Source organism: Apodemus sylvaticus, chromosome 5 (genome assembly GCF_947179515.1).
Source record: "Apodemus sylvaticus chromosome 5, mApoSyl1.1, whole genome shotgun sequence".
NCBI classification, from domain to species: Eukaryota; Metazoa; Chordata; class Mammalia; order Rodentia; family Muridae; genus Apodemus; species Apodemus sylvaticus.
In genome coordinates this window covers 115074012-115101398 of record NC_067476.1, presented here as the reverse complement: position 1 = coordinate 115101398, position 27387 = coordinate 115074012, and the positions used below count along the sequence as shown (strand labels likewise).

Below are 27387 nucleotides of genomic sequence, written 5' to 3'. Positions count from 1 at the left end.
CTATGCCCCCCTCTCTGTCCTATGCCCCCCTCTCTGTCCTGTGCCCCCTCCCTGTCCTATGTCCCCCTCTCTGTCCTATGTCCTCCTCTCCGTCCTATGTCCTCCTCTCCGTCCTGTGCCCCCCTCTCCGTCCTATGCCCTCTCTGTCCTGGGTTCTGGTTTCTCTGCTGCATCCGGCCTTCACCTCTGTCTTTTACTGAGTGGCTCTGCAGCATGGATCAATGGACTTAAAGCTCTAGGATGTGAGAAGAGGCTGTGGAGAGCAGTGAGGACTGCAGAGCTCTATTCTCTGAAGAGAGATGGGGTTGGCTTTAATTAATATCAAGAAAGAGAGCTCAGCTTCACCAAGGTTATCAACTTAAAATGCTAAAATACCTTTTTCATGCAATATATTCTGATCATGGTTCTTCCCCTCAATCTCCTCCCAGATCCTCCCCGCCCTCATCTCTCCTAGCTGTCTATCTCTATCTATTTATCTGTCTCAAAAAACAAACAGGCAAATAAAACAAACAAAGCAGAGTAAAACAAAACAAAAAAGCAAGATAAACACATTCATATGCAGACACACACACAAAGGCACACAGACACCAAACACAAAGACACACACACACAACACACACATATACAAAAGCACAGACATACATAGGCACACTCAGACACACATACAGAAGACACAAAAATGAACGAACATACACAGAAACACACAACAGACATTATATATAGACACACACCATAGGAAAAAGTGTTTACCAATTGGTTCATTTGCTATTTGGGACCTGAGAATTGGTTTTTGTTTGCTTGGGTTTTTAAATAGAGGTAAGAATGGTGCAGTAATAGGAAAAGTTCTAGAAGATGCTACATATTTAGTTTAAATAAGAATCTGGTGTTTCTGTACTTTATTGCTAGTGATAAAACCATATTTTTCTTAAAAAACAGTCTTACTACATAGCCCTTGAGATTGTAACTCAGCAGCCACAGATTTCCAATTGCTAGGACTGCATGTGTGCACCATCCTTACCCAAGAAAACATCTAACTGTTCAAAAAAGAGAAATTCACGTGATTTCTCTATGAAGGACACATTAGTGTAGCATGAAAGCTGAACAAGTCGGTAAAGAGACGCCAGGCCCGGTTTCAAATGGTTCAGGAAGAAGGCATGAAGAGTAAGAAAATACCAATGTGGCAAATGTTAACATCTGGGTGAGTTGGTTCACGGCTGTAGGGTGTTCTTTATACTGCTGAAACTGTCCTTGAAAGAAACATAAACCAAACAAAATACAGAGCTAAGCAGCCATGCCTGAGGAAGGGCCAGGCCCGCATGCTCTCCATGGGAGGGCGCCTGGCGCCCACAGAGCCCTGCCTGGGTCCTCTGCATAGTGACCACCATGTAAACCGTGGCAGGCAGGGAGTGAGGGGACCCTTGAATGTACAGGAGGAAACAGCTGCCTCTCAGCAAGAGGCTCTGAAGATCCTCAGGGCACAAGGATCCCGTGCATAGCCTCTCTAATGCACTCACATATGTAACTACAGGCAGGGGTGGGGAGCCCTGAAGGGGTAAACGTCTATCTAGACAATGGTCAGCACAGCAGCAGGGAGACTCGGGGAACAGTCTGACTTATGAAAAACAAAGATTGTTTTTGAAAAAACTTGGGACAAAGGAAGGCCAGGAGGCTAAAGGAGAGACAGGAGTCAGGCGGGAAACACTCTAGATAGACATGGACTCTACAAGAAAACTCAAGTCTGAGGTACAAGAAGGGGTTGGCAGAGGTACCAGAGATACCGGTCACTCTACACCAGGGGCCAGCACTGGCCTAAAGAGCACACTACACCAGAATCACTTCAGAGCATCCTGAGGATGTGCCAGCAGAGGGGCCAGCCACCTTGGAGGAGGTAAGACGACCATTCACTGCCAGCAGAGCCAACCATTTTTACCCATCGTTGATGCATATTAGAACCACAGAGGGAGGTTCAGCCTGTGTGTTCCAGCCTGATCCTGAGCATTTCTGATTTAACTCGTTTCAGCTGCCTGCATACTGGGACTTTCTGAAATTTATCACCTGCAGCCCGGTTTGAGAATGTCTCACTTCAAGCAAACACACAACTGTTTCACTGAAGATCACCAGAGGTCTTCACCTCAAAGAGCTGTAATGCTAAGACCCTTGGAGAAGGCCTTCTCCCCAAACCGCTTGTCCCCAACCCCTGACACACACACACACACCTGTCTCTGCCTCCCCGCCCTCCCCCCACCATCACCCCGCCCCGGAATTCACTCCCAGATAGGCCCTGCTTCAGTCCTCCAGCCTGGTGTGTGGCAGTGTCTGGACACTGACACAGAGGCACTGGAGGATGTGGAACCACAGCTAGACCCCTAAACACATACCACACCAGCCCAGCCTACAGAGGAAGATTGTCTAAAAACAAACACAGAAACTAACCTTGAGGGATACAGATGGCTCAGTGATTAAAAGCAGTGGCTGTTCTTCTGGGGACCCAGGTTCAACTCCCAACACCCACCTGTAATTCCAGTTGCAGGGGAATCTGATGCCCTCTTTTTGGTTTGTCTGGGCAACAGGCACGTACGTGGTACACACATACATGCAAGTACAACATCTATACACATGATATAACTTTTTTAGAGGGCTTCTCCCATCAAAAACCACACACAATCTAGAATTTAGTATATGTTTATCTGTTTAATAGGAACATTCAGGTATATAAATAAGGTAAATACTTTCCAATATACAATATATCACATTCTTATACTGTGTTGAAAGAAATCTACAAGTGTGTTGAACACCAATCCTAAGTGCAGAGAGAAAGGTCGGACGTGGTAAAAACACTGACTGGGGAAGCCCCGGCTGAGAGGCGGCATGACAGAACACCCTTGCACATGCCCGTCTGGGGAGCCCCAAGGACTGTCACACGGATTCCACAGCCAGGTGCTGAGGCCCAGAGCCCAGGTCTGAGGGCAGGGAAGCAGCCAGGCGCTGAGAGATAACTGAGTTCAGCATTCCCTCCACACAACGGACGAGCCTGAGGAACTGCCTGGGGCGCTCTGCTCAGTCTGCCACTATGATCCCTGCTGCTGTCTGGAAGGTGTTTAAACTTCAGTAGAGTTGGGTTCACACAGACTCTAGAAGGGGCCAATGAGCTCCCCTCAACTCCAGGATGGATGGATAGATTTCCTAAGGTGTTTTCTGGTCCCTATGGCCACCAGGAGCACTGAGCTGGTCTGAGTCTACCTTTGGTTGTGTGACTCTGAACCCCTTTCCCTGCTCTGGGTCCCGTTGCCGTCACCGAGCTGGACAAAGAACTGCGGCCTCCAGCATCTGAGTGCCTCTCTCGTCTCCACTCTCTCCCTTTTATATTCAGCCCTAGAAACCTCCACAGTGTGCCCCAAGACAAACCAAGGAACGAGCAGAAAGCTCAGACAAAGGGCTCTCATAACGAGTGCACATTCAACTCACTGGAAAACCATCCTTACCCCTTTCTACCTCGGGTGTTCCTTTGAGAAAAGCCAGTAGAACCAGAACACAAACCTAGTGAGTGAGGAAAAGGTGTTCTAGTAAGGAAAGAGAGGGCTGAGAAGGTGACACCTAAAAACACAATGTCACTTAGGGCAGCTGGCCGTGTGGTTAGGTCTTCTAACACTGTACTCAGGGAACTCACAGCAAGTCACCCAGGAGCTACGGAGCTGGGCCTGGCCAGGTCTGGGAGAGCAGCACCCCAGGGCCTCCAGTTAACAGACTGCCCGATCGATCGATCGATCAGTCCATCAGACCGGCAGGACAAAGGAGGGGCGGGGCTGCCAAACACAAGTGCAGAGAAACAGGAAGAGCTGCAGTATCTGAACTCCAGCAATAGGCCTGCATGTCTCATTAACATCTGGGACACTCCACAGCTGGAACAGGTTCCTAGTTACTAACAGAGTGTGGGAATCTCCTGGGTCGTGTTAGCCAATGCCACTCAATCAAGGTGAAGAACACACACACAGACACACACACACACACACACACACACACAATGTCCAGTGTCCATTCAAAAAACTGAATTAAACATTTCTCCATTCATGATTAACAATCTATGTGATTCTTTGCTAACCTAGAACATTCACATCACCTGTCTTCAATGGTCACTTGTTCTAACCTGTTCTTTTAAAAAAAGAAAACCCAGGTGGTAGTGGCACATGCCTTTAATCCCAGTACTTGGGAAGCAGAGGCAGGCAGATCTCAGAGTTCGAGGGCAGCCTGGTCTTCAAAGCAAGTTCCAGAACAGCTAAGGCTACACACAAAGAAACCCTGTCTCAAAACAACAACAAAACAAAACAACCCAGACAGACAGACGGACAGATGGACGGACGGACGGACAGAAGAGGTGGAATGGTTGTGCTGTCAGAGCACAGGCAGAGGTTTTAGGCTTCAGGCTGATGCCCTCAGCTTCAGGCTTATTTTCTTTATCCTGTTCTATTCTGAAATTATCCATTTGTGGAGGAACCAAGGGTTCCTGAGACGTACAACAGAACTACAGAACTTGGCTGGGGAAAGCAGGGTCAGAAGCAAGACAGGCCCTGGCTGCCCAGCACAGGCTCCACCAAGCCAGAGCAAACTGCCTTCTTCCTGTGGGCAGCCTCGACCACGGGGGTGGGGGGCGGGGGGTGGGGGAAGAAAGAACAGAAGCGCCAAACAGCCTTGCATCACCCCTCAGTCAGGCTGGCCTCAGTGCTACAGGAAACAGCAGGGCACTGCACAGGGCTCTTACCACTGGACCACTGAAGTGCTTCTCTTGAGAGGACGGTGTGGTCACTTCACAGGACACGAATACCAAACTAGGTCCAGGCAGCGTGAATGTGGTGCTTGAATGCCCGGCAGCCCATCAGTGTGGGCCAAACTGCTCGCCGAGCTCAGTTTAAAACAACAGAATAAAAACAACTACCGTTTATTGAGTGCTTACTATGTGCCAAGGCACCTCGCCAAAGGCTTCCATGATTAGCTCCTTAAATCCTCACAGCAGCTGACTGGAAGTGAAGGCTGCCCGCAGCCTAGAACCTGACCAGGCACAGCACTACCCAAGCCTCAACGTCTGTCGTCTTGACACTGTTCTCAATCTCTAGCACGGAACTTGAGTTTTCCTGCCTGTACGATGGGATGATACCACCTAGCCAGAGCTTCTTCTGGATTGAAGGAGATAATGCATGCAAACCCTCGGCGCTGTGTCTGGCACATATTAAGCACTGTATGAGTGCAATCATTAATAGCACACTGTTTCTACTTCATCAGCTGAAGAATTAGATAAAGAGCCAAGCAGACAGTCACCTGATAAAGGGAGAAGCGGAGACAGGGTCTTCAAAGAGCCACTGGATCTGAGGATCACTAGCCATAGAACTCTGGCTTTCGCATATTCTGCCCTTGCAGTCTCAACATTATCCCTATGTCCTAAAGTCCTATCACGTCAGCATCCAAAGCACACCCTCTAAAGTGCCCCCAGCACCAGGGTCTTTTGACCTTCGGGGAAAAAAATAAGAGAATGACTTGCCCAAGCAGCCCAATGATCACAGCCTCCACCCACAGGACAGCACAGAGCCCCCCGTGAGGTCACTACATCAACCTGAAGAGGGAGGCTAGAGTGGACAGAAAGGTGGACCGCATCCTCCTAAGCAGGGGCTCACCCTGCAAGAATGGGAGTGGGGACAACCCAGGACACAGCAGATGAGCCCAGCGAAGTCCTCAAGTAAGATCCCTCCTCTGCCCCTTGGCCCAAACCCCAGCACCTCCTGGAAGCTGCCCATTCAACAAAGAAACCGAATCAGGAAGCAGAAGCTAACACTCTTTAAAAACAGGGTGCTGAGCAACTGTGGGGAGAGTGGGAAGAGGAAAGGGTGTTTCTAAGCTGAGGAGGGCTCTAGAGCTCTGCCCAACCATTAGCCTCCTCTCCAGCAGCTCACAGTGCCTCTGGGCGCTCGCGGGAGCCCTGTGCACCCGCAGCTGACTACCTCCTACTGTACCTACGCCAGCCACCTGTTCATCCTCTCTTAGGCGTTCTTCTCATCCTGACCTGGAAAGGACGAGAACCCTGGCTGTACACGGAAGGAGCTGCAGTATGCACACATGCCCAGCAGGCAGGAGTGGGAGGCACCGCCAGGAACTACTCTAAAAGACAAGGACAACATGGCCTTACATGTTACTAACACAACAAGTTTTAGTTGTGACATCCCACACTGGTAGTGAGCAATCGGCTTCCCTGGGAATCTGCCTCAGGTGCCCCCACGAGGAGCACGGACTGCCACAGAGAACTGCGTGTGAGATGCTCTGTCCTGAGGTGAGTCCTCCTCCCCGCTCCATCAACAGCAAGGACTGACCTCGGCTTGCCACAGACTCGGCGAATGGAGGAAGCTCTTCAGAGCAGGCTCCTGCCAACCCAACAGTTAGCCCAGCATAAGGTCCTTGTTGATCCTCTTGAAATGTACCGCTCAAGTTCTCTTGTAGACTGTAGACCAGGCGACAAGGCGAAAGCAAGCAGGGACAAAATCCCATAACACTGTTTTCGCGGTCCGCCTCTGTACGGTTCTATGTTTCATTTCACCTCTGATGGTTCTCACACACACTACAGTACACTAAGAATAAATATATTTTAAATGTGGTTATAAAGCAAAACCTAAAAGTCTGATAATGTGAAATAGGCTGTGTGTGTGTGTGTGCGCGCGCGCATGCGTGTGTGTGTGTGTGTGTGTGTGTGTGTGTGTGTGTACATGCTCCCTGTGCACACCTTCCCACCTTCCTTACAGAACTTCACTTTCAGAACATATAAATATTAACCTTTCTGACACTGAACGGTTAAGAGGGTGAGAAGCATACAAACAAAGGGAAGGCTCAGTTTTCCTGAGAACGACCATGAGTAGAACTCACCAGAAGACACCCTGGCTTGTTCTCACGTCAGCCTGGTTTCTGGGACCCCACTGTTCACCAAGTCCTTATTCCACCAGTTCTAAGCTAACAGCCATCTAAGCAGTGCCCAGGCCTGGCCTGGTCAGGGCTCCATGGCCTACAGGAAGGAACACTGCAGTATTTCCGGTGTCGGGTCAGGGAGTAGCTAACCCTGTCCTACAGGCACACTTTGAGATGGGGAACTTTCTGGTTCCACCCCCTGGCTCCCACCTGAGATACCTCAGAAGACTGTGATGAACAGACAGCATACAAGCTGGCCAACAGTGAAACCGCACAGTGTTTATGCTCACACAAAGCAGGAAACATAAAGCCATGCATCAAAGTGACAAACACGGAACTCATGACAAGGAAAGGCACAAACACTTTATTTCTGACAAAACAAAATAAATGTAAAGCAAGTTATGTGAACCACTGAGATCTGCAGTGCTGAGAAAGCAGCCTCTGGGCAGACACCATGCCGTGCCATCACAGGGTGGCACTGATCTCCTGGCTACCCGACTGGGAAATTCTCCTCTTTCACAAGACTGGGGGACTCAGAAAAGAATGAAGACCTGTGGCTGGCAGCTCCGTGAGCACTGGGTTCAGGGTTTCAGGACACCAGCTTCCTCAAGGCTCAGCTGCTGCCAACCAAGAGTGAGTCTTGGCTGCTGGGGAGTGCTGTGCCCTTCTGTACCTGAAGAGTGCAGCGTCACTCCTAATCACCACTGAGAATCTTCAAGAGCGATTGTAAAATATACTTCAGTGTATTTCCTTTTTTGGGTGCCCATGACATGACTTAATAGCAACAGGGGGCAGCTAGTGACAGGAACTCTCCACAGAGTTTCGGAATTGGTGAACTTGGAGGACAAACCAGAGGAGAATGTAAGGGCAAACCTCCCACTCAGGGCCACACGGCAGAACCAGACAGAAGGCAGCAGCCTTGTGCTCAGTGCAGCCTGGGAGCTGGGAACAAATAGCCACAAGGCTGGCGAGGACGTCAAGGCTGAGCCAGGGAGCTGCCCCGCCCCTGGCCCACCCTGCCCCGCCCCGCCCTGCCCCTATGTGCACACTGGACTCTCAGGAGGGTGGGAGGCCACAGGAAGGTTTATCTGAAAACAAATAAGCAGAGATCCCAGTGCTTGAGCAAGCCACTACAGCCTCCTCAGCAGCGGGCACGCCGAGGCAGGCCGTGGGTGACACTCTTGGGGACCACGTTCCTTCCCTGCCAACCGCTCCTCACCATGTCAATCTCGACTTATGATTAGGAAGGGAAGGAATCATCACAGCTTACATGAACAACAGCAGAAGATCCCCAGGTACAAACTACATCTACACTGGTCACAGTCCGTAAGAAGTGTACAATGAGTCTTGAGAAGAGCCAAGCCTCCTGACAGATTGGGCTGGCCATGGTTCTAAGCAGGGCATAGGGACTCTCAGGACATTCGGGTATGACTGAAATCATGAAGGAAACAAGGTGACTTTTAAACAGACACACATATGCTCACTTCAAGAGTACTATATACAAAACACAGCAGCAACACAAGTGGGCTTCCAGGCAAATGGTGTGTGAGCAAAAGCCCTCTGCTCCCCACCTCTCAGGGCTCCCCCAGAAGAACTCAGCACAGCAGCAAACCCACAGCACAATCACGATGGCCTCAGCTCTAAAAGCTGTGGTCTGTAGGACCTCCCTCCAGAGGCCACTGCGCCTCACTGGCGCAGAAAGGGCCAGGACAGTGCGCTCTGCTGAATACATCTGGTATATTACAGCAGGGGCTTCTTTTCCGAACTTCATAAAGTCTTCATGCTTTCTGAGAAAAAGAAATCTGAAATCTTCTTTCAGTCTGTACGGTGAAAGCAAACTACAAGCCAAGCTCGCGTGCCCTCTGCAGAATTTTGGCCTGGACAAGACGCTCACCTGAGCAGTACGCATCTCTCCACAGTTCTACAGAAGGCAGCCCTCCACTGCTCCCCAATAGATGCCCGCAGAAGCCCCAACGAACAGTGTCACGGACAGCAAAAGCAAGATAGCCATGACGCCCCGTCCAGGAGGGAAAGTCCGCAACTAGTCAGACGCAGATGAATGTATGATCTCTCATACAGCCCAGAAACAACTGGATGGCCAGGGAGAACCCCACCAAGCAGACACCCTGAGCTGGGCAGCACGGCCTTCGTGTTGTTCAATACCTGGACTTAAGAAACCCAAATGGTTCTTTCCTGTGACTTGTTTGCAACTCAAAGCTACAGCTTACTCACAGCCCACATTATAAACAGACAGTATATACAGATTAAAAAACAAACCACAAATTAAAAAGGAAAAAAAGACGGTGAGTTGAAGCTTTTCATTATCTAAGTCACAGCAGCGAGGCGGCCACAGCAACCTGCCCCGCTCGCTCTATCCTGTCCGTCTCTCCCAGCCCTCGGCGACTCTACTCGTCTTCCAAGGAGGCCGTCAGAATCCCCTTGTCAGTCAGGTGAGACTTGAGCGTGTTGAAGATGTGAAGCTGTTGGTCCGGCCGCAACGTCAGAAACTGCTGGATCAGTTTGCTCGGGTTTGGACCCCTGCAACAGAACACGGAGCATCCTGAGCAGGGGCCAGCTGCTTCAGGGCCCAGGTACCCTGAGGCACTATGACCCTGGAGAGGCCTCGGAGGACCCATAAACAGTAGCAATGGAAACCCACAGTCACCAGGTTCTGGCGGTAGGCGCGTACCTGATGAAGCTGGCGATGTACACGTTGACAAAGGTGGCCATCAGGTACTGGCAGTCGAAGCGATCCATGATGCCCCCGTGCCCAGGAATGGTGTTGGCAAAGTCCTGTTAGAGGCAGAGGAATGAAGGAGGAGCCTGGGCTCACCAACAGCTGAGTGCCAGACTAATGGAGCCACCCCCAGACCAAAAGCCTGCTGGGCAGAGGAGGTGACGGGCAGAGGCACACCGAATGCTCAGGGGATCACAGGACACAGCTGTCAACTACAAAATGGTCTCTGGTTGGAAGGAGCACTAACTCTTGTTTACTGCCCCCAAATTCAGCACGTGGGTTGAGAAAAGCCCACATTAAGTGCTGGGGCATGACCTGGTCTGAGCTGATGGAGCAGGGGTGGGAAGACGTGGGCGGCAGGGAGTGGTGAGGAGTGAGGGGCGACGGGCAGTTTCCCTACTTTGATTTTAAAGGCTCGTTTGAATCCACTGGCGAAGAAGCCTCCGAACGGGCCGATGAGCGAGGCGAAGGTGGAGAGGGCGATGCTGTGGATCTGGAAAGGGTACATCCTCACCGTTTTCTGAGGAGAGGGAGGAAATCAAAGTCAGCGAGTGTGCACGTTGGGCTTCGTAGGGTTAATTAAGAACTTAATAAAACAAGTTCTCTATTTTTTCAGTCAACTAAAAGCCTGCAGGGCTGGAGAGATGGTCTGGTAGTCAGGAGCACCTACTGTTACAGCAAAGAACTTGGGCTGTTTCTAACATGTACATGGGAGCTCACAACCATCTTAGAAATGTGATGCCCTCTTCTGGCCTCGCACGCATGCATGCACGCACCCAAAACATTCATACATCTAAAGGGAATGAGTCTTTAAAAGAAGAGGGAAAGAGAGAGGGACAAAGGGAGAGGCAGAGAGAGAGGAAGAGAGAGAGGGAGAGAGGGAGAGAGAGAGAGAGAGAGAGAGAGAGAGAGAGAGAGAGAGAGAGAGAGAGAAAGAGAGAGAACTGGCCCATATTTTTAAATCTCTAACGTTTGGCCTAATACTAGAGCATTATGATATTGTCTGGAGTAGCGGCTCGTGCCTGTAAGCCCAGTATTTGGAAGACAAGAGCGGGAGGATCAGAAAAGTTCAAGGGCTACAGGGAGAATGGAAGGTCAGCCTACACTACATAGGAACCTGTCACAAACAACAAACAAATGGAGAAATTCTGGAACCAACTTCTCATGCTGTTTTGCAGGCAATATATGAAGAAAACCAGCCTTAGTGTTACAGAGAATATAATTTCAAAAGGATGAGTGTTTTAGCAGTTTTCTCAGAGAATTGTGGGAATTACACAGGAACTTGAGGCATAATTCCGTAAGAGTTAGGTACAAGCCAGGAAGAGCCATTAGTTAAAATGCTTGCCCTACAGCAGGGCTGGAGTTCAGATCCCCAGAATCCATGTGAATGGTGACTGTGCATGGCAGCCACCTGTAACACCCTGAAGGGATCCCAGAGCAAGCTGACAAGAACCCTGCTCAAAAGCACAAGGCCAAAGAGCAACTGAGAAAGATTTCTGCCATCAATCACACACACACACAGAGAGAGAGAGAGAGAGAGAGAGAGAGAGAGAGAGAGAGAGAGAGAGAGAGAGAGAGAGAGAGAGAGAGAGAGAGACGAAATTAGCTGCAAGCCAGGTGGTGTCACACACCTATTATCCCAGCACTCAGAAGGATTCAAGTTCACAGTGAGATCCTGTTTCCCTCCCACCCCCCAAAACAGAAGCTAGGAACAGTGTGGAATCTGAAATCCTCCTAATGACTGTTTTGTGCTTCCTCACACAATCCACTGGTCTACAATGTGAGTCAATCTTTATCCAGACATGATGGTGGATCACCATACACTGTCTTTAAGAAACAGCAGCTCACTGTTGGACACTGTTCTGTGGTGTCAGAACAGCTTCTATGTCCCCAAATCCCATCATCCTCCCAGTGACAGGTGCATGCTCTCAGATTTCTTGTCTCCACCTGAAATGCAGTTTCATCACTGGTAATGACTGCTATCAGCCACTGTTTTGTTAGTGATAGACTTACATCATTCTTCTCAAGACAAACATCCGTTACATACCCAAGTCTTTACAACTAAAAACCCATCCTGAGAGCTAAGCAGACAGCTGAGCTCAGAGCTTAAACAACAGTGCATGTTTCCTCTTTGGGACACTCTGTGCTTCAGTATTTGGCAGAAATACTTTCTGTGTATTTTCCATTTCAGTACAGAGAATACTAAAATGGTGTCAAGGACCAGGAATATTCTAATGACGTTACTAATTTTAGAGTCCCATCAAGGGCACTCGCTTGTGTGCACTGCAGCTCTGACTCTGCCCAGTGCCACTGGCTTTACCAACCACTAACTGCGTCATTAAGAAAACGTCAGCCCAGTGAAAGAGGTGCATATTATTCAGTAAGCAGGATCCTCTAGGAACCCACACAATATGAGAACCACTCCTCTAACTGACATAAAGTTAGAGAAAGGCCTCCTCTACCCTCTCCCTGGCACAAGGCTCAGAGCACTAGAGGGGGAAGCTAACATCACCGGAGGGAACTCCTCCCTGAATCACTCATGTGAACAGTACGTACCCAGCCAACGACCGACTGGATCACCCCAGGAATGTTGTACTCCTGCAGGCGGAACAGGTCAGATGGCTCGCAGTCCACAGTGAAGCTGTTGGTGTCGTTGTTGTATTCCACAGGACAGACAAAGCATCTGTACCCAGACATCACATAGGAGAGCTAAGGATGAGGAGCAGAGGGCAGGAAGACCATCAGTTCTGGACGTCCTTGAACAGGGCCCAGGAAAGAGCTGAACAAAGAGCTGTAAGGTAAGTCTTGCCACCTGGGAAGCCCTGCCCTACTGTGCTAAGAATCTCTAAAGTCAGGGCTACAACACTAGAATAGAGAGGGACTGAGGATCAGGAGCCAAGCATGGTATCCTCAAAAGGGCTGAAGATTTCACTCCTCCAGGTAAGTCATGTGCAGGAGAAAATCTGAGTTGAAGTAACACATCTCATCTCACCCCATACTTCCAAGCTGCTGTTGTCACTCCAATATTAGTGTTACCCGGTGCATGGGCATAATAAGATATACATGGGCCAGGGCTGGAGAGATGGCTCAGTGATTAACAGCAGTGACTGCTCTTCCAGAGGTCCTGAGTTCAATTCCCAGCAACCACATGGTGGCTCACAACCATCTGTAATGGGAGCCGATGCCCTCTTCTGGTGTGTCTCAGTGTGTTCATAAAAATAAAATAAAATCTTTAAAAGACCAAAAACCAAACAAGCAAACAAACAAACAAGATATGCATAGGCCTACACAACTGCTTGAAAGCTGGAAGCCGCCATGTCAGTTACAGAATGCATTCTTTTGAGCAAGGGTCAGCATGGGCAAGAGTCTCTGGTTGGGGAGACATAACCTCTACTCCTGCCCAGGTCTGTGAGGATGGCTGAGTCCCTGCCCCTCCCCTCCCCTCCTGATGGGCACCCCCCACCTACCAGAAGGCCAAACAGCACCGTAGCAAAGAAGCCACCAATGAAGCCTTCCCAGGTCTTCTTTGGAGACAGCTGCAGACGGAAAACACTGTCAGCAAGGAGCTTCCAGAACGCAGGTCTGGTGCTCCATTACGTATGAAAAGTGTGTGTGTCCAGGGATGACAGCACACACCTTTAATCCCAGTGTGAGAGAGACAGAAGCAGGAGGATCTCTGTTTGAAGCCAGCCTGGACTTTACAGTGGGCTCTAGGGCAACCAGGGCCACACATTGAGACCCTGTCTCAAAACCATGCAAACAAGTATTTCTATAGAAAAATCAGTCTTCAATTAATCATGCCACTTCCTCTTGTTTTTAAAGTAATATCAGTAATATATAATACATTATGTACCTGTAATATTATCACCATGCAATGTGATCAATGTAGAAAATTTATTGAGGTGTTTAACATACCGTTTTTCTTTTTTCCTTTTATTGGATATTTTCTTTATTTATGTTTCAAATATTATCCCCTTTCCAGGTCTCCCGTCTGGAAAACCCCTATGCCATCCTCCTCCCTCTGCATCCATGAGGGTGCTCCCCCCAACCCACTCCCGCCTTCCCGCCTTGGCATTCTCCTACTCTGGGGCATTGAATCCCCTCAGGCCCAAGGGCCTCTCCTCCCACTGATGTCCAACAAGGCCATCCTCTGCCACATACTCGGCTGGAGCCATGTGTACTCTTTGGTTGGTGGTCCAGTCCCCGGGAGCTCTGGGGTTGGGGGTCTGGTCATTTGACACTGTTGTTCCCCCGAATCATGTCACTTTCAAAATCCTCCCCCAAAATGTTTTTTCTTGCTTCCTATCCTATGTTCTTCAGGTTAGTTTTCTTTCTATTCCATTAGAGGCTAACATTTACTATATTATAAAAATACACATTAAAACAATAGTCAAAATGCAAAGCCAAAGAAGTATGCCTACATAAAAATATTTTCCTTGGTAGATTTTTTGAAAGTATTTGCCAGGGTCTCTTTGATCCCTGTCCTCTCTGACACAGCCCCAGAGTAAGGTGGAGGCAGGCCCACATGGATACACACCAACTAGTCTCCTCTCTATCCCTGACATGCCACAGAGGAAGCAGTACCACCCACCACCCACATCAGGTGATCCACTTACCTTAATGAGTGGGGTCCGACCAAAGAAAAAGCCAAACATATAGGCCATGATATCATTGCAGATGACACATGAAATGGGAACAATAAACCTAGGAAAGACCCAAGAGGAGTCACTCTCCCGAGATGATCTCAGATGTCCACCAAAGAGTGTCAATAATAATTCAGTGACAAAATAACTCATGGTGAGTTTATAATTCACTAAGGTTTAAGTTGAGAAGGAAATAAACACAGGAAGCAGCAGGGAATCGGGGGAGGTGGGGAGGGAGGAAGAGAAAGCAATGGGGAAACGATGAAAACACACTGCGCACGCGTAGGAGAGCAGGAGACACAGCCCTATGTATTTCATTCCTGTTTAACTGACATCTGTAAAAGAAAGTACGCCAGCTATGACTGTACACACCTCGAGTAGCAACTGGGAAGGGTAAGGAAGGATTGCTGTCAGTTCAAGGCTGATTTACACTGAACACTGAGACCATATCCAAAAAAGGCAGTGAGGGAAGACACACCAAAATGTCATACCTAGTGCCTGGCACTGGTGTTCACTGACTGACTGACTGACTGACTGAGGCAGAATTCATTACAAAGGAGTACATGAACAAGACAATACTGTTAAGGGAAGGAGAAGAACTACTTTCCCCACTCCCTGCTACCATTCCCCAAAACAGCCACTGAAAATCATGTTGGCATTTTTGCCTAACAGTTACCTTTGTTTTTAAATAGCTTACAGGATCAGCGTCATAGTTAACACCTCTTACTGTTTATTACTAGCACTAGTATTCCCTATGGTGTTTGAATGAGAACGGCCCCCACAGGCCCATACATGTAAAACTTGGGTCATTAGTCAATGGAATTGTTTGGGAAGGTCTTGGTAGAGGAGGTGTGTCACAGGAAACAGGCTTTAAGGTTTCAAAAACCCAAGTGCTGGGATTAAATGTATTTTGTGTTAGGCTATGGCCATAAGCCTGCAGGCGCCAGGGAACAGAATGTGGTGGTCTGAGTAAGTATGGCCCCCACAGACTCGTGTGTTTGAATGCTTGGCCACAGGAAGTAGCACTATTAGGAGGCGGGGCATTATTGGAGGCTCCATGGTGTCTCAGTCACCATGGAGGCAGGCTCTGAAGTCAAGCTACACCTAATGTAACACACAGTCCCCTTCTGCTGTCTGGGGATGAAGACAGAGAGCTCTCAGCATCTTCTCCAGCTCCATGTCTGCCTACACACTGCCATGCTTCCCATCATGATGATGATGGACCTCTGAAACTGTAAGCCAGCCCAAATTAAATGTGGTCATGGTGTCTCTTCACAGCAATGAACCCCTAAGACAACCTCCTCACTCAATTCACCTCCAAAACCCACAACATTGCCTTCATCAAGGCCTCTAGTAGTCTCTGCTCTACTAAACCTAATACCTAATAAAAACCCAGACAGAGAAGGAGCTAGCCAGTGCCTCCCTGGGCCATTACACTTGTTTTAAATAGAATGCCTAAGGCTAACACTTAGAGATGAATACATTCCAATTCTGAGATGAAGCTCGTGTGCTTGTCGCCCACTATGCTCAGCGACTCTCACTCCACCAGGTGTCTCCTGACCATCCCACCGAGGGCATCTAACTTCTCCAGTCAGCCATGACCAACGACAGACAAGGTTCCAGATGAAACCACAACTTCAAACTCTCAGAAGCAGCATACTATTCTTCTGACCCACTGCCAAATTCAATTCTCAGGCATTTTATTTATTTTTAATGGTAAAGGACATCAGTTTCCCATCTACCGCTCCTTCTATATGATCTTCTGTAGGGCCAGGTAACATCAGCTATTGACCCATATGGTCCTGAGTCTTTTGCTGAGTGTGGAATTAAGTTTCCAAAGCTCCTCTATAATTACTGATCTATTCCAGTGTGTTTTCATTATTTTCCTTGTTTACACGTTGCTAGGAAATCATGACTATCTCACCTATGTTATCAAGTCTGTTGCCAGTTTTCCCCCTTTGGTTTCTTCAGTGTACGGAGAGCTAGAACAGAGCTTCTCAGAGTCTGGCCTGACCCAGGGCATCTACATCACCTGGGAATGTACTAGAAATTCAAATCAGGAGCCACCCCAGAGCTACTGAATCAGAGACTCATTGCAAACCAGCCCACGGGAACTTCTGAGAGGTGGAAACCTTGAATACAGAGGCCGAGGTCCTGGGCCTGCCTGTGTGTGAGAGACAACCCCAACGCCCGGACAGGGGAGAAAAGCAGAACTTCTGTCACACTTACCATATCATTCCTTCAAACAAGTTATGGATAACAAGGTGTGACTGCGTTACAACAATAAGCAAGGTCACATGGGTCCAGCCAAACTGCAAGAGAAGGAAATGAACTCTACCTACCTTGTTTATTACCATAATGGCTTCAAAGAATAAGGAACAAGTGGGAAACTTCTGAGAAGCAGGGAAGACAGGCTTTAATACCAGGTTTACTGACAGTGACAAGTACAGAACAAACTTCTGGGCATAACAGAGTCTTTCCCAGTCACAGTCCCACCAAAAGCATGGACTATGCACAGGCGATGCATGCCTGAAATCTCAGCAATCTGGAGGCAGGAGCATTGTAAAAGTGAGGCAAACCTCAGCTAAATAGTAATAAACAATCGAACAACAACAGAGGCATGACAGTAGGGCCTGTACCCTGCCGGTGACGTGACAGTAGGGTCTGTACCATGCCGGTGACGTGACAGTAGGGCCTGCACCCTGCCGGTGACGTGACAGTAGGGTCTGTACCCTGCCGGTGAGTGAGCCCTTTTCATGCTCTCCCGGGCCTAGGAACAGTGTCCCACTCGGAGAAGGGCAAACAGTGAATTGGATGAGTCCCTGCCAGGAGCCCAGAGGAAAGACCCCTCAGGTGTACGCTGAGGCCCAGCTAGATGAAGGGCTGCTGCGGGCCTCTTGCTCGCCCTGCTCCAGGCTCTAGATGAATACAGAACAAACCATTCAAGGTTTGATTTGTCACATAAAGCACGAAAGCTCTGCTGAGTTTCTACAGATCACCTCGCCAACAAGCTCCATGGATTAGTTTCTGCAAATCTTCAAGTAAACCAAGAAATCAATCTCAGCCGCTCACACGGCCCAGAACACACACACACACACACACACACTCCCCTTACCATGTAGAACTGCAGCCGATAATGCTTCTTAACTAGACTCAGTACAAACATGCAGAATCCTAGTTGGAGACAGAAGGAGAGAGAGTAAACCCAATCACACTGCATTTCTTTCTCTTTAGCTGAGTTAGGAAGTCCACTGATTAATTCATTTGTAACAATTAAGCAGTACATTAATTTCAAAGCCCATAGGAAAAAAATAGTTTACAGTCAATGTAAGACAGAGCTGTCAGCTCCCTTCCTAGTATGGTAGAGCTAGCATCCATAACCAACCCTTACAAACCAAGCAGAGGAGCTCAGTGCCTGGAGGACTGGAGAGACGTGATACATACCTGTCAGATAGAGGGTGAAGGAGATGAAGCGGTGGTATTTACTGAGAATCCGCAAAGGCTCCTCTCTCTGGACCAGAGTGAAGAAGTAGTCCGTCACTGTCTCGCCATAGAAGAAGTAGTTGACACACAGGAGGAAGTACCTGGAAACAGTGGAAACACCGTGCCAGGGAGCATCTCAGCTCTCCGCCATGGTGCTGTCAGACAGCTGAGAAGAGAGAACAGCAGCCCACCTTGAGATCCGTTCTACACCTCTGTGGCACCTTTCACTCCCTCTCCCCCCAGTTTGTCCCCTTCTGTGCTCCCACACCTCACCTCAGGACCCTCCAAGTGTGCGTCACCCACCTCCCTAGGCTCGGGCCTGCTACCCAACAGGGCCCCCGCACTGTCAAAAGCCGTTTACGTGGCTTTGTTACTGTCGCCTGGCTTACCTGTTCCTGGCCTGGAACACCCTTTCAGCCACCCATCCATTTCCTTTGTTGTTTTAACACCACTATAAAAATGAAGTTTTAAAAAGCTGCATGACCTGATATCGACCCCATTACATTTATTTCTATAGCCAGTAGTACCCGATGACCTCATTAGGCAGTAGGCTCCATCTTAGGACATCCCCCTTTGGAAGCCTGGCTGTGACCCAGATCCTTCAACTAGCATCAACTGCACATCTGTTTACATCCTCTCTTCAACTGAAGACCAGAGGGAAGCCTCAGCCTCCACCCTTGTGCAACCTCTACTTTGCTTCTGGGTATTGGATCACACTGCATCACCCCAAGCCCTCAGCAAGAAGAAACTGAAGAGTGTCTCTTTCCAAACTTTTAATTATTGGGTTTATTTGGTAGGAAAAAATTTTCTTTGTAAAGTGACTGTCGAGAAAGGTCAGGCCTCCTGAGTATATTAGCAAGATTAAAAACAAAACAGGCACAAAGAGAACAACATCTGAGCCCAAGGGCGGGTGGAAGCTGAGAGTCGGCTTGTACTGCTGAGTGGTGGATACACATGAACGAGTGCGCCCAGATCTGAGTGTGTCAGCTTCCTTGACCTTAACCAAGCCGCCTACGCACAAGTCATTACTGTCCAGCCCATTAAGTCACGAAGCAATTCTCACGGTCAGTGGGTCTTCCCAGCTCTGCTACAGTAACCCCACCTGAGAACAGCATGGCCAACAGCAGAGCTTTGGTCAGGACAGGGCTCAGAAATCGTATGTGCTACAGCTCTTTATTTAGCATTTGCTGTTAGGCAGTCAAGCCTTTTTAGGAGAAGAAAAAAACAGACTCTCTGAAGGAGTTCAGGTCCTAACCACGCTGGCACCCTGGGTGCCTTAAAGAAAATAACTTCAGCAATCTGTTGTAGTGATGAGGAAATCAAGTTCCAGAGACCGGCACACAGGCACCAGAACCAGAACCTGTGAGTTTCCAGATGACTCCAGTGACATGCTGGGCTGCAGCGTAACAAGTATGTGGATGGACCTCAGGTGCGGATGCACAGTACCACGTCAGGCTGCAGGGGCCCAAGGACCCTTCTGCTGAGCTAAACCCAAGCACAGACACATCTGCTTGTTTTAGTGAAGTCCTCAGCCACTCAAGACTCCGGCACTGTGTGGCACTGCACGAACCTGCCACAAATCACATCACCCAAATCAGGCCCGGTGCCTGCCGCACGGAGCAGAGCTTACCAGCTGAGGGTCCTGAACCAGGGCAGGTCGTAGGAGTGGTAGACATTGTAGCCAATAGTGATTATCTCATGGAAGCACTTAATCTGAACACACATAACCTGAAAAACAGCGATATCAGAGAGCTCTTCTTAGGGTCTTCAGAAAGCGAAACCAACAGGTCACAGCTTCAGTAAAGCATTTAAGGAATGCTTCAGTCTCGCACTGATTGGCTTTCTCTTTTCATACCACCCCGCCAGACACTGTGGCCCCTTATATCATACATAAAATGCATAGTCCTGCTATCCTAACTAACCTTTTATTCTAGAGCCTCTGCCTCCCTCACATCCCACTGTTAGCATCTAGACCTGTTAGTTAGGTTTTTGTCCACACGACACAAGCTAGCAACATTGGAGCAGAGCAAACCTCAACTGAGGAAATGCCTATACTAGACCGGCCATAGGCAAGCCTGTGGGGCGTTTTCTGGACTGATGACTGATGTGGCAGAGCCTGGTCCACTGCAGGAGGTGCCATCACTGAGAGTCCTGGGATGCGTAAGAAAGCAGACCGAGCAAGCCACGGGGAGCAAGCCAGTAAGCAGTGTCCCTCCGCGCTCTCTGCTCCAGTTTTTCTGCCTGACTTTCCTTTATGATGGATGTGGTCAGGATATGTAAACCAAATAAACGCTTTCTTCTCCAGGTTGCTTTTGGTCATGGTGTTTATCAGAGCAACAGAAAGCCAAACTACAACAGGCGGGGGACTGAACTCCTGTGGACTGCAGCTTCTTAATGAAATGTTCTAAGTCCATGAATAAAGCCCCAGGAACACAGGAAAGAAACCAGAATCTCACACAAACCAACAGCCAGGGTCACCATTCACGCCAGTGACCCTACAGCTGGTGTACTGGCTGGTTTTGTGTGTCAACTTGACACAAGTTGGAGTTATCACAGAGAAAAGAGCTTGAGTTGAGGAAATGCCTCCATGAGATCCAGCTGTGGGACATTTTCTTAATTAGTGATCAAGGGGGAAGGGTCCATTGTGGGTGGTGCCATCCCTGGGCTGGTAGACTTGGGTTCTATAAGCTGGCTGGGCGGTGGTGGTGCATGCCTTTAATCCCAGCACTTGGGAGGCAGAGACAGGCAGATTTCTGAGTTCGAGGCCAGCCTGGTCTACAGAGTAAGTTCCAGGACAGCCAGGGCTATAGAGAAACCCTGTCTTGAAAAACCAAAGGAAAAAAAAAAAAGAAAAGAAAAGAAAGCAAGCTGAGCAAGCCAGGGGAAGCAAGCCAGTAAGAAACATCCCTCCATGGCCTCTGCATCAGCTCCTGCTTCCTGGCCTGCTTGAGTTCCAGTCCTGACTTCCTCTGGTGATGGACAACAATGTGGAAGTATAAGCTGAATAAATCCTTTCCTCCCCAGTTTGCTTCTTGGTCATGATGTTTGTGCAGGAATAGAAACCCTGACAAAGACAGCTGGCATGCGAAAAATGGCAAGTTACAGGTGCTCTCAGACAGAAGGTTCTGAGAAACCTTCAAAGAGTCTGGAGCTTCAAAGAGTCCCAGAAGCAACCTATCACCAGATACTATCAGCCCCGGACAGGAGATGACAACACCCCAGGAAAGGCTGAACTCAGCACTCACATGGCTTGTCAGCGGTACTTACAATCATCATCAAAACCATTGGTCCCAGGTAAATGATAATGAAGAAGAAGGCAATCATAGCCAAAGTCAGGATGCCTCTCACCCACCAGTTCTTCCACCTAGGTAGAGAGAAAGACCCGTGAGGCACAAAGCCTAAGGGGGCAAGGCCCTGAGTGTAACCCTCTCCACAGCATTCCTGCACGCAACAGAGGCACAGCGGTGAGGCGGGAGAGGGCAGGAGCTCAGCAGCACTGCCTGCTCACAATACCCAGCAGGTGCAGAAGCCACCAGCACACTCCTCAGACAAAGCACGGGGTAGTGTGGGGAGGGCCAGAGAGAAGTTAGTGTCTGTCCTTCCCTTCTGTGACCACATGAATGGCTTCTGTGGCCATTTCTATCTCAAAAGAGGAAGCTAAAATCCGCTTCCCTGCAGCTGGCTTCTACACAGCATGGCCCTGAAATCACAATGATAATAGCTGTCTTAGTCCAAGAGTGCCAACTGCCACAAACTGCACCAGGCTTGTCTACAAGAACATTATGCAGCAACCCACCCCACCCTCAACACAACAATCTGGATAGGTTTTATTTCAAATGCATTTTTAAATCAGCACATAATATCTGTACACATTATGCTGAGAAATGGAAACAGATTCCAGGGCAAGCTAGTAGTGAGGCTAAGGATTCATGATGCCGACCCACAGGAAAACCTCGGGGAGACTCTAAGAGACTGCTTCGGAGCCTGGTGATTTGGGCTTCTCAGTCATGCATGCACACAGCTGGTGTTAAGAGGACTGGTTTTGAGGGATCAGGGGTCTTACACTTCTTAGTTCTTCCTGGACTAAGGGAAATGTTCACTGTGGGTGTATGTGGAGGAGAGAAAATAACCTTGAGCCGGAAACCCTAAAAGCCTCAGTCTTACCCAGCAATGGACACCGTGCACCACTAAGCCAGGTTACCTTGAGGACAGGTTGGAAAGAGCCCTGTTGAGGACCTCTGGGGTGTCATCTACGGAGGTTGGTGGGGGAGCTGCCTCCGCTCGGCTCTCGCTGTCTGATGCGGTCTCTCCATCTAGCTTTGCTTCAGACTCTGATTCCTACAATGCAAAAACAAAGAGCAAAGGTCAAAACTCCTGCGTAACCACTAAGATGAACAGCTGCACAGGACATCCATTAAAAGACCTCAGAGCGCCTGCAGAGTGAGGTGACAGGACAGGCGGGCCACAGTAACCCTGACAGTGTTCTGACATGAGAAGAGACAGGGATGCCAGGCACAGGCTGTTCACAGCCCCACACCCTGGGCCCTGGAAGGGGTATGAGACACAGAAACAGCTTCCAAAGAATGCAAAACAAAGGCCTGGCCCTGAGCCTGCCACTGCGTAAGTATCCCAGGCTCATCCCTGTGTCAGCCTAGGCACCCAGAGAGAGCTGTCCATTACTGAACAACCTGCTCCACCTGCACCTGAACCGAACCCAGGGGGAGAAGCCACAACCTGTCAGACACTGACCAAGATGGCTGAATACTTAGATATTTCCATTTTATGAAAGGGCTCGGTAAGGGTCCCTCATCCTTGGGGGTTCCTTTTTGTGTGTTGTTCTGTTTTACAGTTCTGGGGAATTAGGCCCAGGGCTTTGTGTGTGGAAGACAGAACATTACCTACCACGGATGGGTATCCGTGTCCAAACAGGGATGCCCTGAAGAAAGATAAGCAAATGCCACCAGAGCTGCGTCGCACTCCACTGTCACAGAGACTTGAGACACTAACCCCTCCATGACTGCTCCTCCTAGAGCAGGTGAGGTGCCGGCACCATTTCCACTCACTAACACACTCACAGGCTTCTGGCAACCAACTGCCGCAGTAAGACTAGCTAATAACGCCCTGTGGTGGCTATGCAGCTCTGATCCCTAAACCTCAGAGCTTCAAACTGTCAGCAAGTGCCCTGGCCGCCCTGCAATCCACCCACTGACACACTCTAGGAGCATCTAGAAGCCACAGGAACTGAGCCAAGCACCAGAGAAGGCCCAGCACAGGGTTATTTTTAACTTATCTATCCTGTTGTCAAGGAGACTCACAGAGACTGCTGGGTTCCTAGGCTGAAAAGGACAAAAACAAAGGCTAGTGCTGGGGAACTTAAGGGGAGGATGCTAAGAATCTCTCTGGCCATATACGGTAGCAATGTATCTACAGCCCTGTGATTTCAGCACCCAAAAGGATGAGGCAGGAGACTGCGTTGAATCTGAGGCTTACATGGGTCTACAATGAATTTCCAAGTCAGTTAAGGGTATACAGTAAAACTGTCTAAAAAATAAAATAGTCAGCTAGTCATGGTTACACACGCCTTTAGTCTCAGCACTCAGGAGGTAGAGACAGGCGAAACTCTCAGTTCGAGGCCAGCTAGGTCTACAGAGTTCCAGGACAGCCAGGGCTATATAGAGAATCCTGCCTCAGAAAACAAAAAATAAAACAGTCTCTAATAAATAAATTAGTCTTTTATGGATCCCAAGCCTGACCTACATCTTCCCAAACCTGAGTCTACTTCCTCTTAAAAAAAGAGGAAAGAGAGGTACCCTGAGGCACGAGTCAGGACCAGGAGATACAGACCCCTCACAAAGCACTGTGGCTGCTGCCACTACCTCAGGATGACCGGGATGAGGGACTGAGAAATGAAGTAAGTCTAGAAGAAGCAGGCCTGAAAGAAGGGGACTCCCCAGGCTTTACCAGCCTCCAATGAGCAACCTCAGGATGTCTCTGGAATAAACAACTTGGAGCCCTTTTTAGGAGTACCGCTAGGCCAATGCCCACTCCTAATACCACCGAGGTCAGAGGCCAATGCCCATTCCTAATACCACCGAGGTCAGAGGCCAATGCCCACTCCTAATACCACCTAGGTCAGAGGCCAATGCCCATTCCTAATACCACCTAGGTCAGAGGCCAATACCCACTCCTAATACCACCGAGGTCAGAGGCCAATGCCCACTCCTAATACCATGCTCCTACCCAACAGCTGAAAATGCCGAAGGTGGCCACCTCTCCACTACTCTCCCATACACCCAGGGTAGAGCTCAGGACCAAGCAAGCATACTCGGGAACCTAGAGTCCGAAGTTTTTCTGGCTTCTCCTCAACCCATAGGCACCTCCTTCCACTCAGGAAAGTGGCTGTCAAAGGGAAGCACCCCACAGCAACTTCCACACTGAACAGAAGACAGACCTGGAGCCCAAATTCTGGCCCAGAATAAAAGCAGAACATTCTGGCCAGAAAAGTCAGAATGAGGGACTGGAAGGATTGCTCTGCAGTGAGGAGAGCTTGCTCCCTCCCCTTCCAGAAGACCTGAGTTGAGTTCACAGCACTCACATCTGTCTGTTACTCCAGAACAAGAGGTCTGACGCCCTCTTCTGGCCACACCAGAGACCAACACATATGTAGCACCTGCGAACATTGTGTTTGCTTGTTTGCTTGCTTGCTTGCTTGCTTGCTTGCAAGTCAGAAGTGGAGCCAGGAGGACGGCTCAGGGGGAAAGACAGTTGCTCTCAGGCCTGATGACCTGAGTTCGTTCTCTAGTACACACAGAGTAAAAAGAGAGAGCTAACTTCCAAAAAAAAAAAAGTTGTCCTCTGGCTTCCAAACACACGCCTCCATCCCACAATAAGTAATTAAATACATTAAAAAAGCAAACAAACAAAAAACAAGCTGGGCAGTGGTGGCGCATGCCTTTAATCCCAGCATTTGGGAGACAGAAGCAGGCAGATTTCTGAATTCAAGGCCAGCCTGGTCTACACAGTGAGTTCCAGGACAGCCAGGGCTACACAGAGAAACCCTGTCTCAAAAAACAAAACAACAACAACAAAAACGAAACAAAACTCAGAAGTGCAGGAAAACCTTCGGCAGCAGGTGGCAGCTCTAGTCAGGGAAGCAAGGCTGGGTCATATTCACCATACTTAGCATGAGTCTCCTTCTCTGGTCTTCCAGTAAGAAAAAGACTCCGTTCTCTTACATGTTGCTGGGGAAAACAGAGAGACTGTGATAGCTATCCCACCAGCCTCTCCCGCTCCCACCTCTCAGTAACATGCCCAAAACACAAAACACACAGGTCAGAAGCAAAAGAACCCTTAAACAGCCAGCCAATGTGAGTGCCATTCCCGAGGGGTGGGGGAGAGAAAACAACACCGGGCTAGGAGTTTACAAACTACTTGAATGCAGCATCTGCACACAGATAGCCCAACCAAAAATGAAGACTCCTTGACCCACATGTGATGTCTAACACATGCAGGCTACCTGTTAAAGCAAGAATGCATGTATGTGCCCACACTCTCCCCTGGGATGCACATACCACAATCTCCAGTGTGTGTGCAGAAGGAAGGGCCTTCTCCCCTTCAGACTTACTTGGTTTTATTTCATATATGTGCTTTGGTGTCTGGGTATATTATGTGCATCATGCACATACTTATGCCCTGGAAGACCAGAAGAGGGTGTTGGATCCCTGTGAAATGAAGTTACAGATGAACCACCATGTGGGTGCTGGGAACTGAACCCAGAACTTGTGGAAGAGCAGCAAATGCTCTTAACCACGGAGGTATTTTTCCAGTCCCTGGGTCTCTCAAGCACTCCTGCAGCCAGGCTGTCTGGTTCCCATGGGGGGGGGGAAGGGGGCAGGGAAGAGGGGGCGGGGAGAAGGACGGAAGGCAGGGAGCAGGGAGGAGGACAGGGGGCAGGAGGCAGGGAGGAGGATGGGAGGCAGGGAGCAGGGAGGAGGACAGGGGGCAGGAGGCAGGGAGGAGGATAGGAGGCAGGGAGCAGGGAGGAGGACAGGGGGCAGGAGGCAGGGAGCAGGAAGCAGGGAGCAGGGAGGAGGACAAGGGGCAGGAGGCAAGGAGGAGGATGGGAAGCAGGGAGCAGGGAGGAGGACAGGGGGCAGGAGGCAGGGAGGAGGAAGGGAGGCAAGGGGCGTGGCCACCAAGGCTCTGAAGTACATTCACTTTCTAGCTGAGATCCGGATACCTGGGAGTTAGACCTGCCACTGTGGAGTGCGTGTGGGTGTCTGTAACAGACAGGCCTGCTGAAGGCAGTGTGATCCGCCCAGGCCCAGTCTCCCTCTCTCTTCTGGCCTGCCACACTCTTTTTCTCTGATGCTGTGCCCTGAGGTCTCCGACTAAAGCCCTTCCCCAGCAATCGAGCTCAGTGTCCTTGAGCTCACACCCAAGGCCTTATGCAGACTCAACTGAACACACAGCCCCATACCAACTCCCAGCTCACAGGGACAACACATGGGCTCCCTCCGCTGCTCACCCCTCCTTGATGGACATAGGTCAGTGCACACAGAGCAGGCTGCTCCCAGGGCCTCTCCTCCTTCCCAGGGCCCCCATTTCTTCCCAGGGCCCCTCCTCTTCCTCAAGAACCTTCCTTCCTTTCTAGTTCCCTGGGCCCAGAGCACAGGATAAGCAGAGCAAGCCCCTCAGTCTCCACCCATCCTCCCACAGTTCCTGAGCTAGGCCCAGAGGGGCGGTGATGCTGATGTAAACAGGAAACAGCATCCTCTGCAAGGAAGGGAACCCAGCCCCTCTGGGTCACACAGGCGCTGCAGGGAAAGGCAGCAGCACTTAGCGTGAAAGAACTTGCACTAGACACCAAGAGCCAAGCGAAAGACACAAATGTTCTTAAACTGTTATTCAAACTGTGGCCCCGAGCAGCCTTCCAGACTCTTCACCCCCTCAGCCAGCACCACACAAGTCTCAGAGCAGCACAGACGTCTGACTCCAACAGAAGAAAAAGTAGAAGGACGTAAAGAGACAGTGGGGTGGGCAAGAAGACCCGTGTCATGGTCTGGTTTTTGCTGGGGAAGGACCTCACTAAGCCCGCAACAGCCTATGCCAACTCATGCCCGCTACGCTTGCTAGGTGGAACTGTGGTTTGAGTTGCATCATCTTAGTTAGGATGGCTATTGCTGCGACGAAAACACCAAAAAGAAACCTGGGGAGGAAAGGCTTTATTCAGCTTATACTTCCAGAATATAATCCATCAGTGAAGGAAGTCAGGACAGGAACTCAAGCAGGGCTGGAACCTGGATGATGCGGAGGCCGTGAAGGAGTGCTTCTGACTGGCTTGCTCATGCCTTGCTTAGCCTGCTTTCTTATAAAACCCAGGACCAGTGAGGAAAGGCATCACACACCACGGGCTGGGCCCTTCCTCATTGATCTCTAATTGAGAAAACGCCCTACCTACCGAGGGATCTCATGAAGGCAGCTGAGGCCCCCCCTGCTCTCTGAAGACTCTAGTCTGTGTTAAATTGACTACATAGTCAGCAATACACACCCTATTTTCCCTCTTAATTCCCTCTTAATTCTCAG

The 27387-nt window shown here is 49.5% G+C and overlaps 1 protein-coding gene across 1 annotated transcript in view; it reads right to left on the bottom strand.

The window, feature by feature from the left end:
* Positions 1–2666: 2666 nt before the first annotated feature.
* Cds2 (CDP-diacylglycerol synthase 2) overlaps positions 2667–27387 on the bottom strand; it is a 49661-nt gene continuing 24940 nt past the window's right edge. The window contains exons 2-13 of the mRNA XM_052183699.1: positions 22004–22140; positions 21070–21166; positions 19433–19530; positions 17764–17903; positions 17435–17493; positions 16549–16631; positions 14293–14380; positions 13144–13212; positions 12233–12385; positions 10077–10196; positions 9629–9732; positions 2667–9477 (exon numbers count right to left, since the gene is read on the bottom strand). Coding sequence (XP_052039659.1) covers positions 9345–9477; positions 9629–9732; positions 10077–10196; positions 12233–12385; positions 13144–13212; positions 14293–14380; positions 16549–16631; positions 17435–17493; positions 17764–17903; positions 19433–19530; positions 21070–21166; positions 22004–22140 — 1281 coding nt within the window. The 3' untranslated portion in view covers positions 2667–9344. The remainder of the gene's footprint in view (positions 9478–9628; positions 9733–10076; positions 10197–12232; positions 12386–13143; positions 13213–14292; positions 14381–16548; positions 16632–17434; positions 17494–17763; positions 17904–19432; positions 19531–21069; positions 21167–22003; positions 22141–27387) is intronic.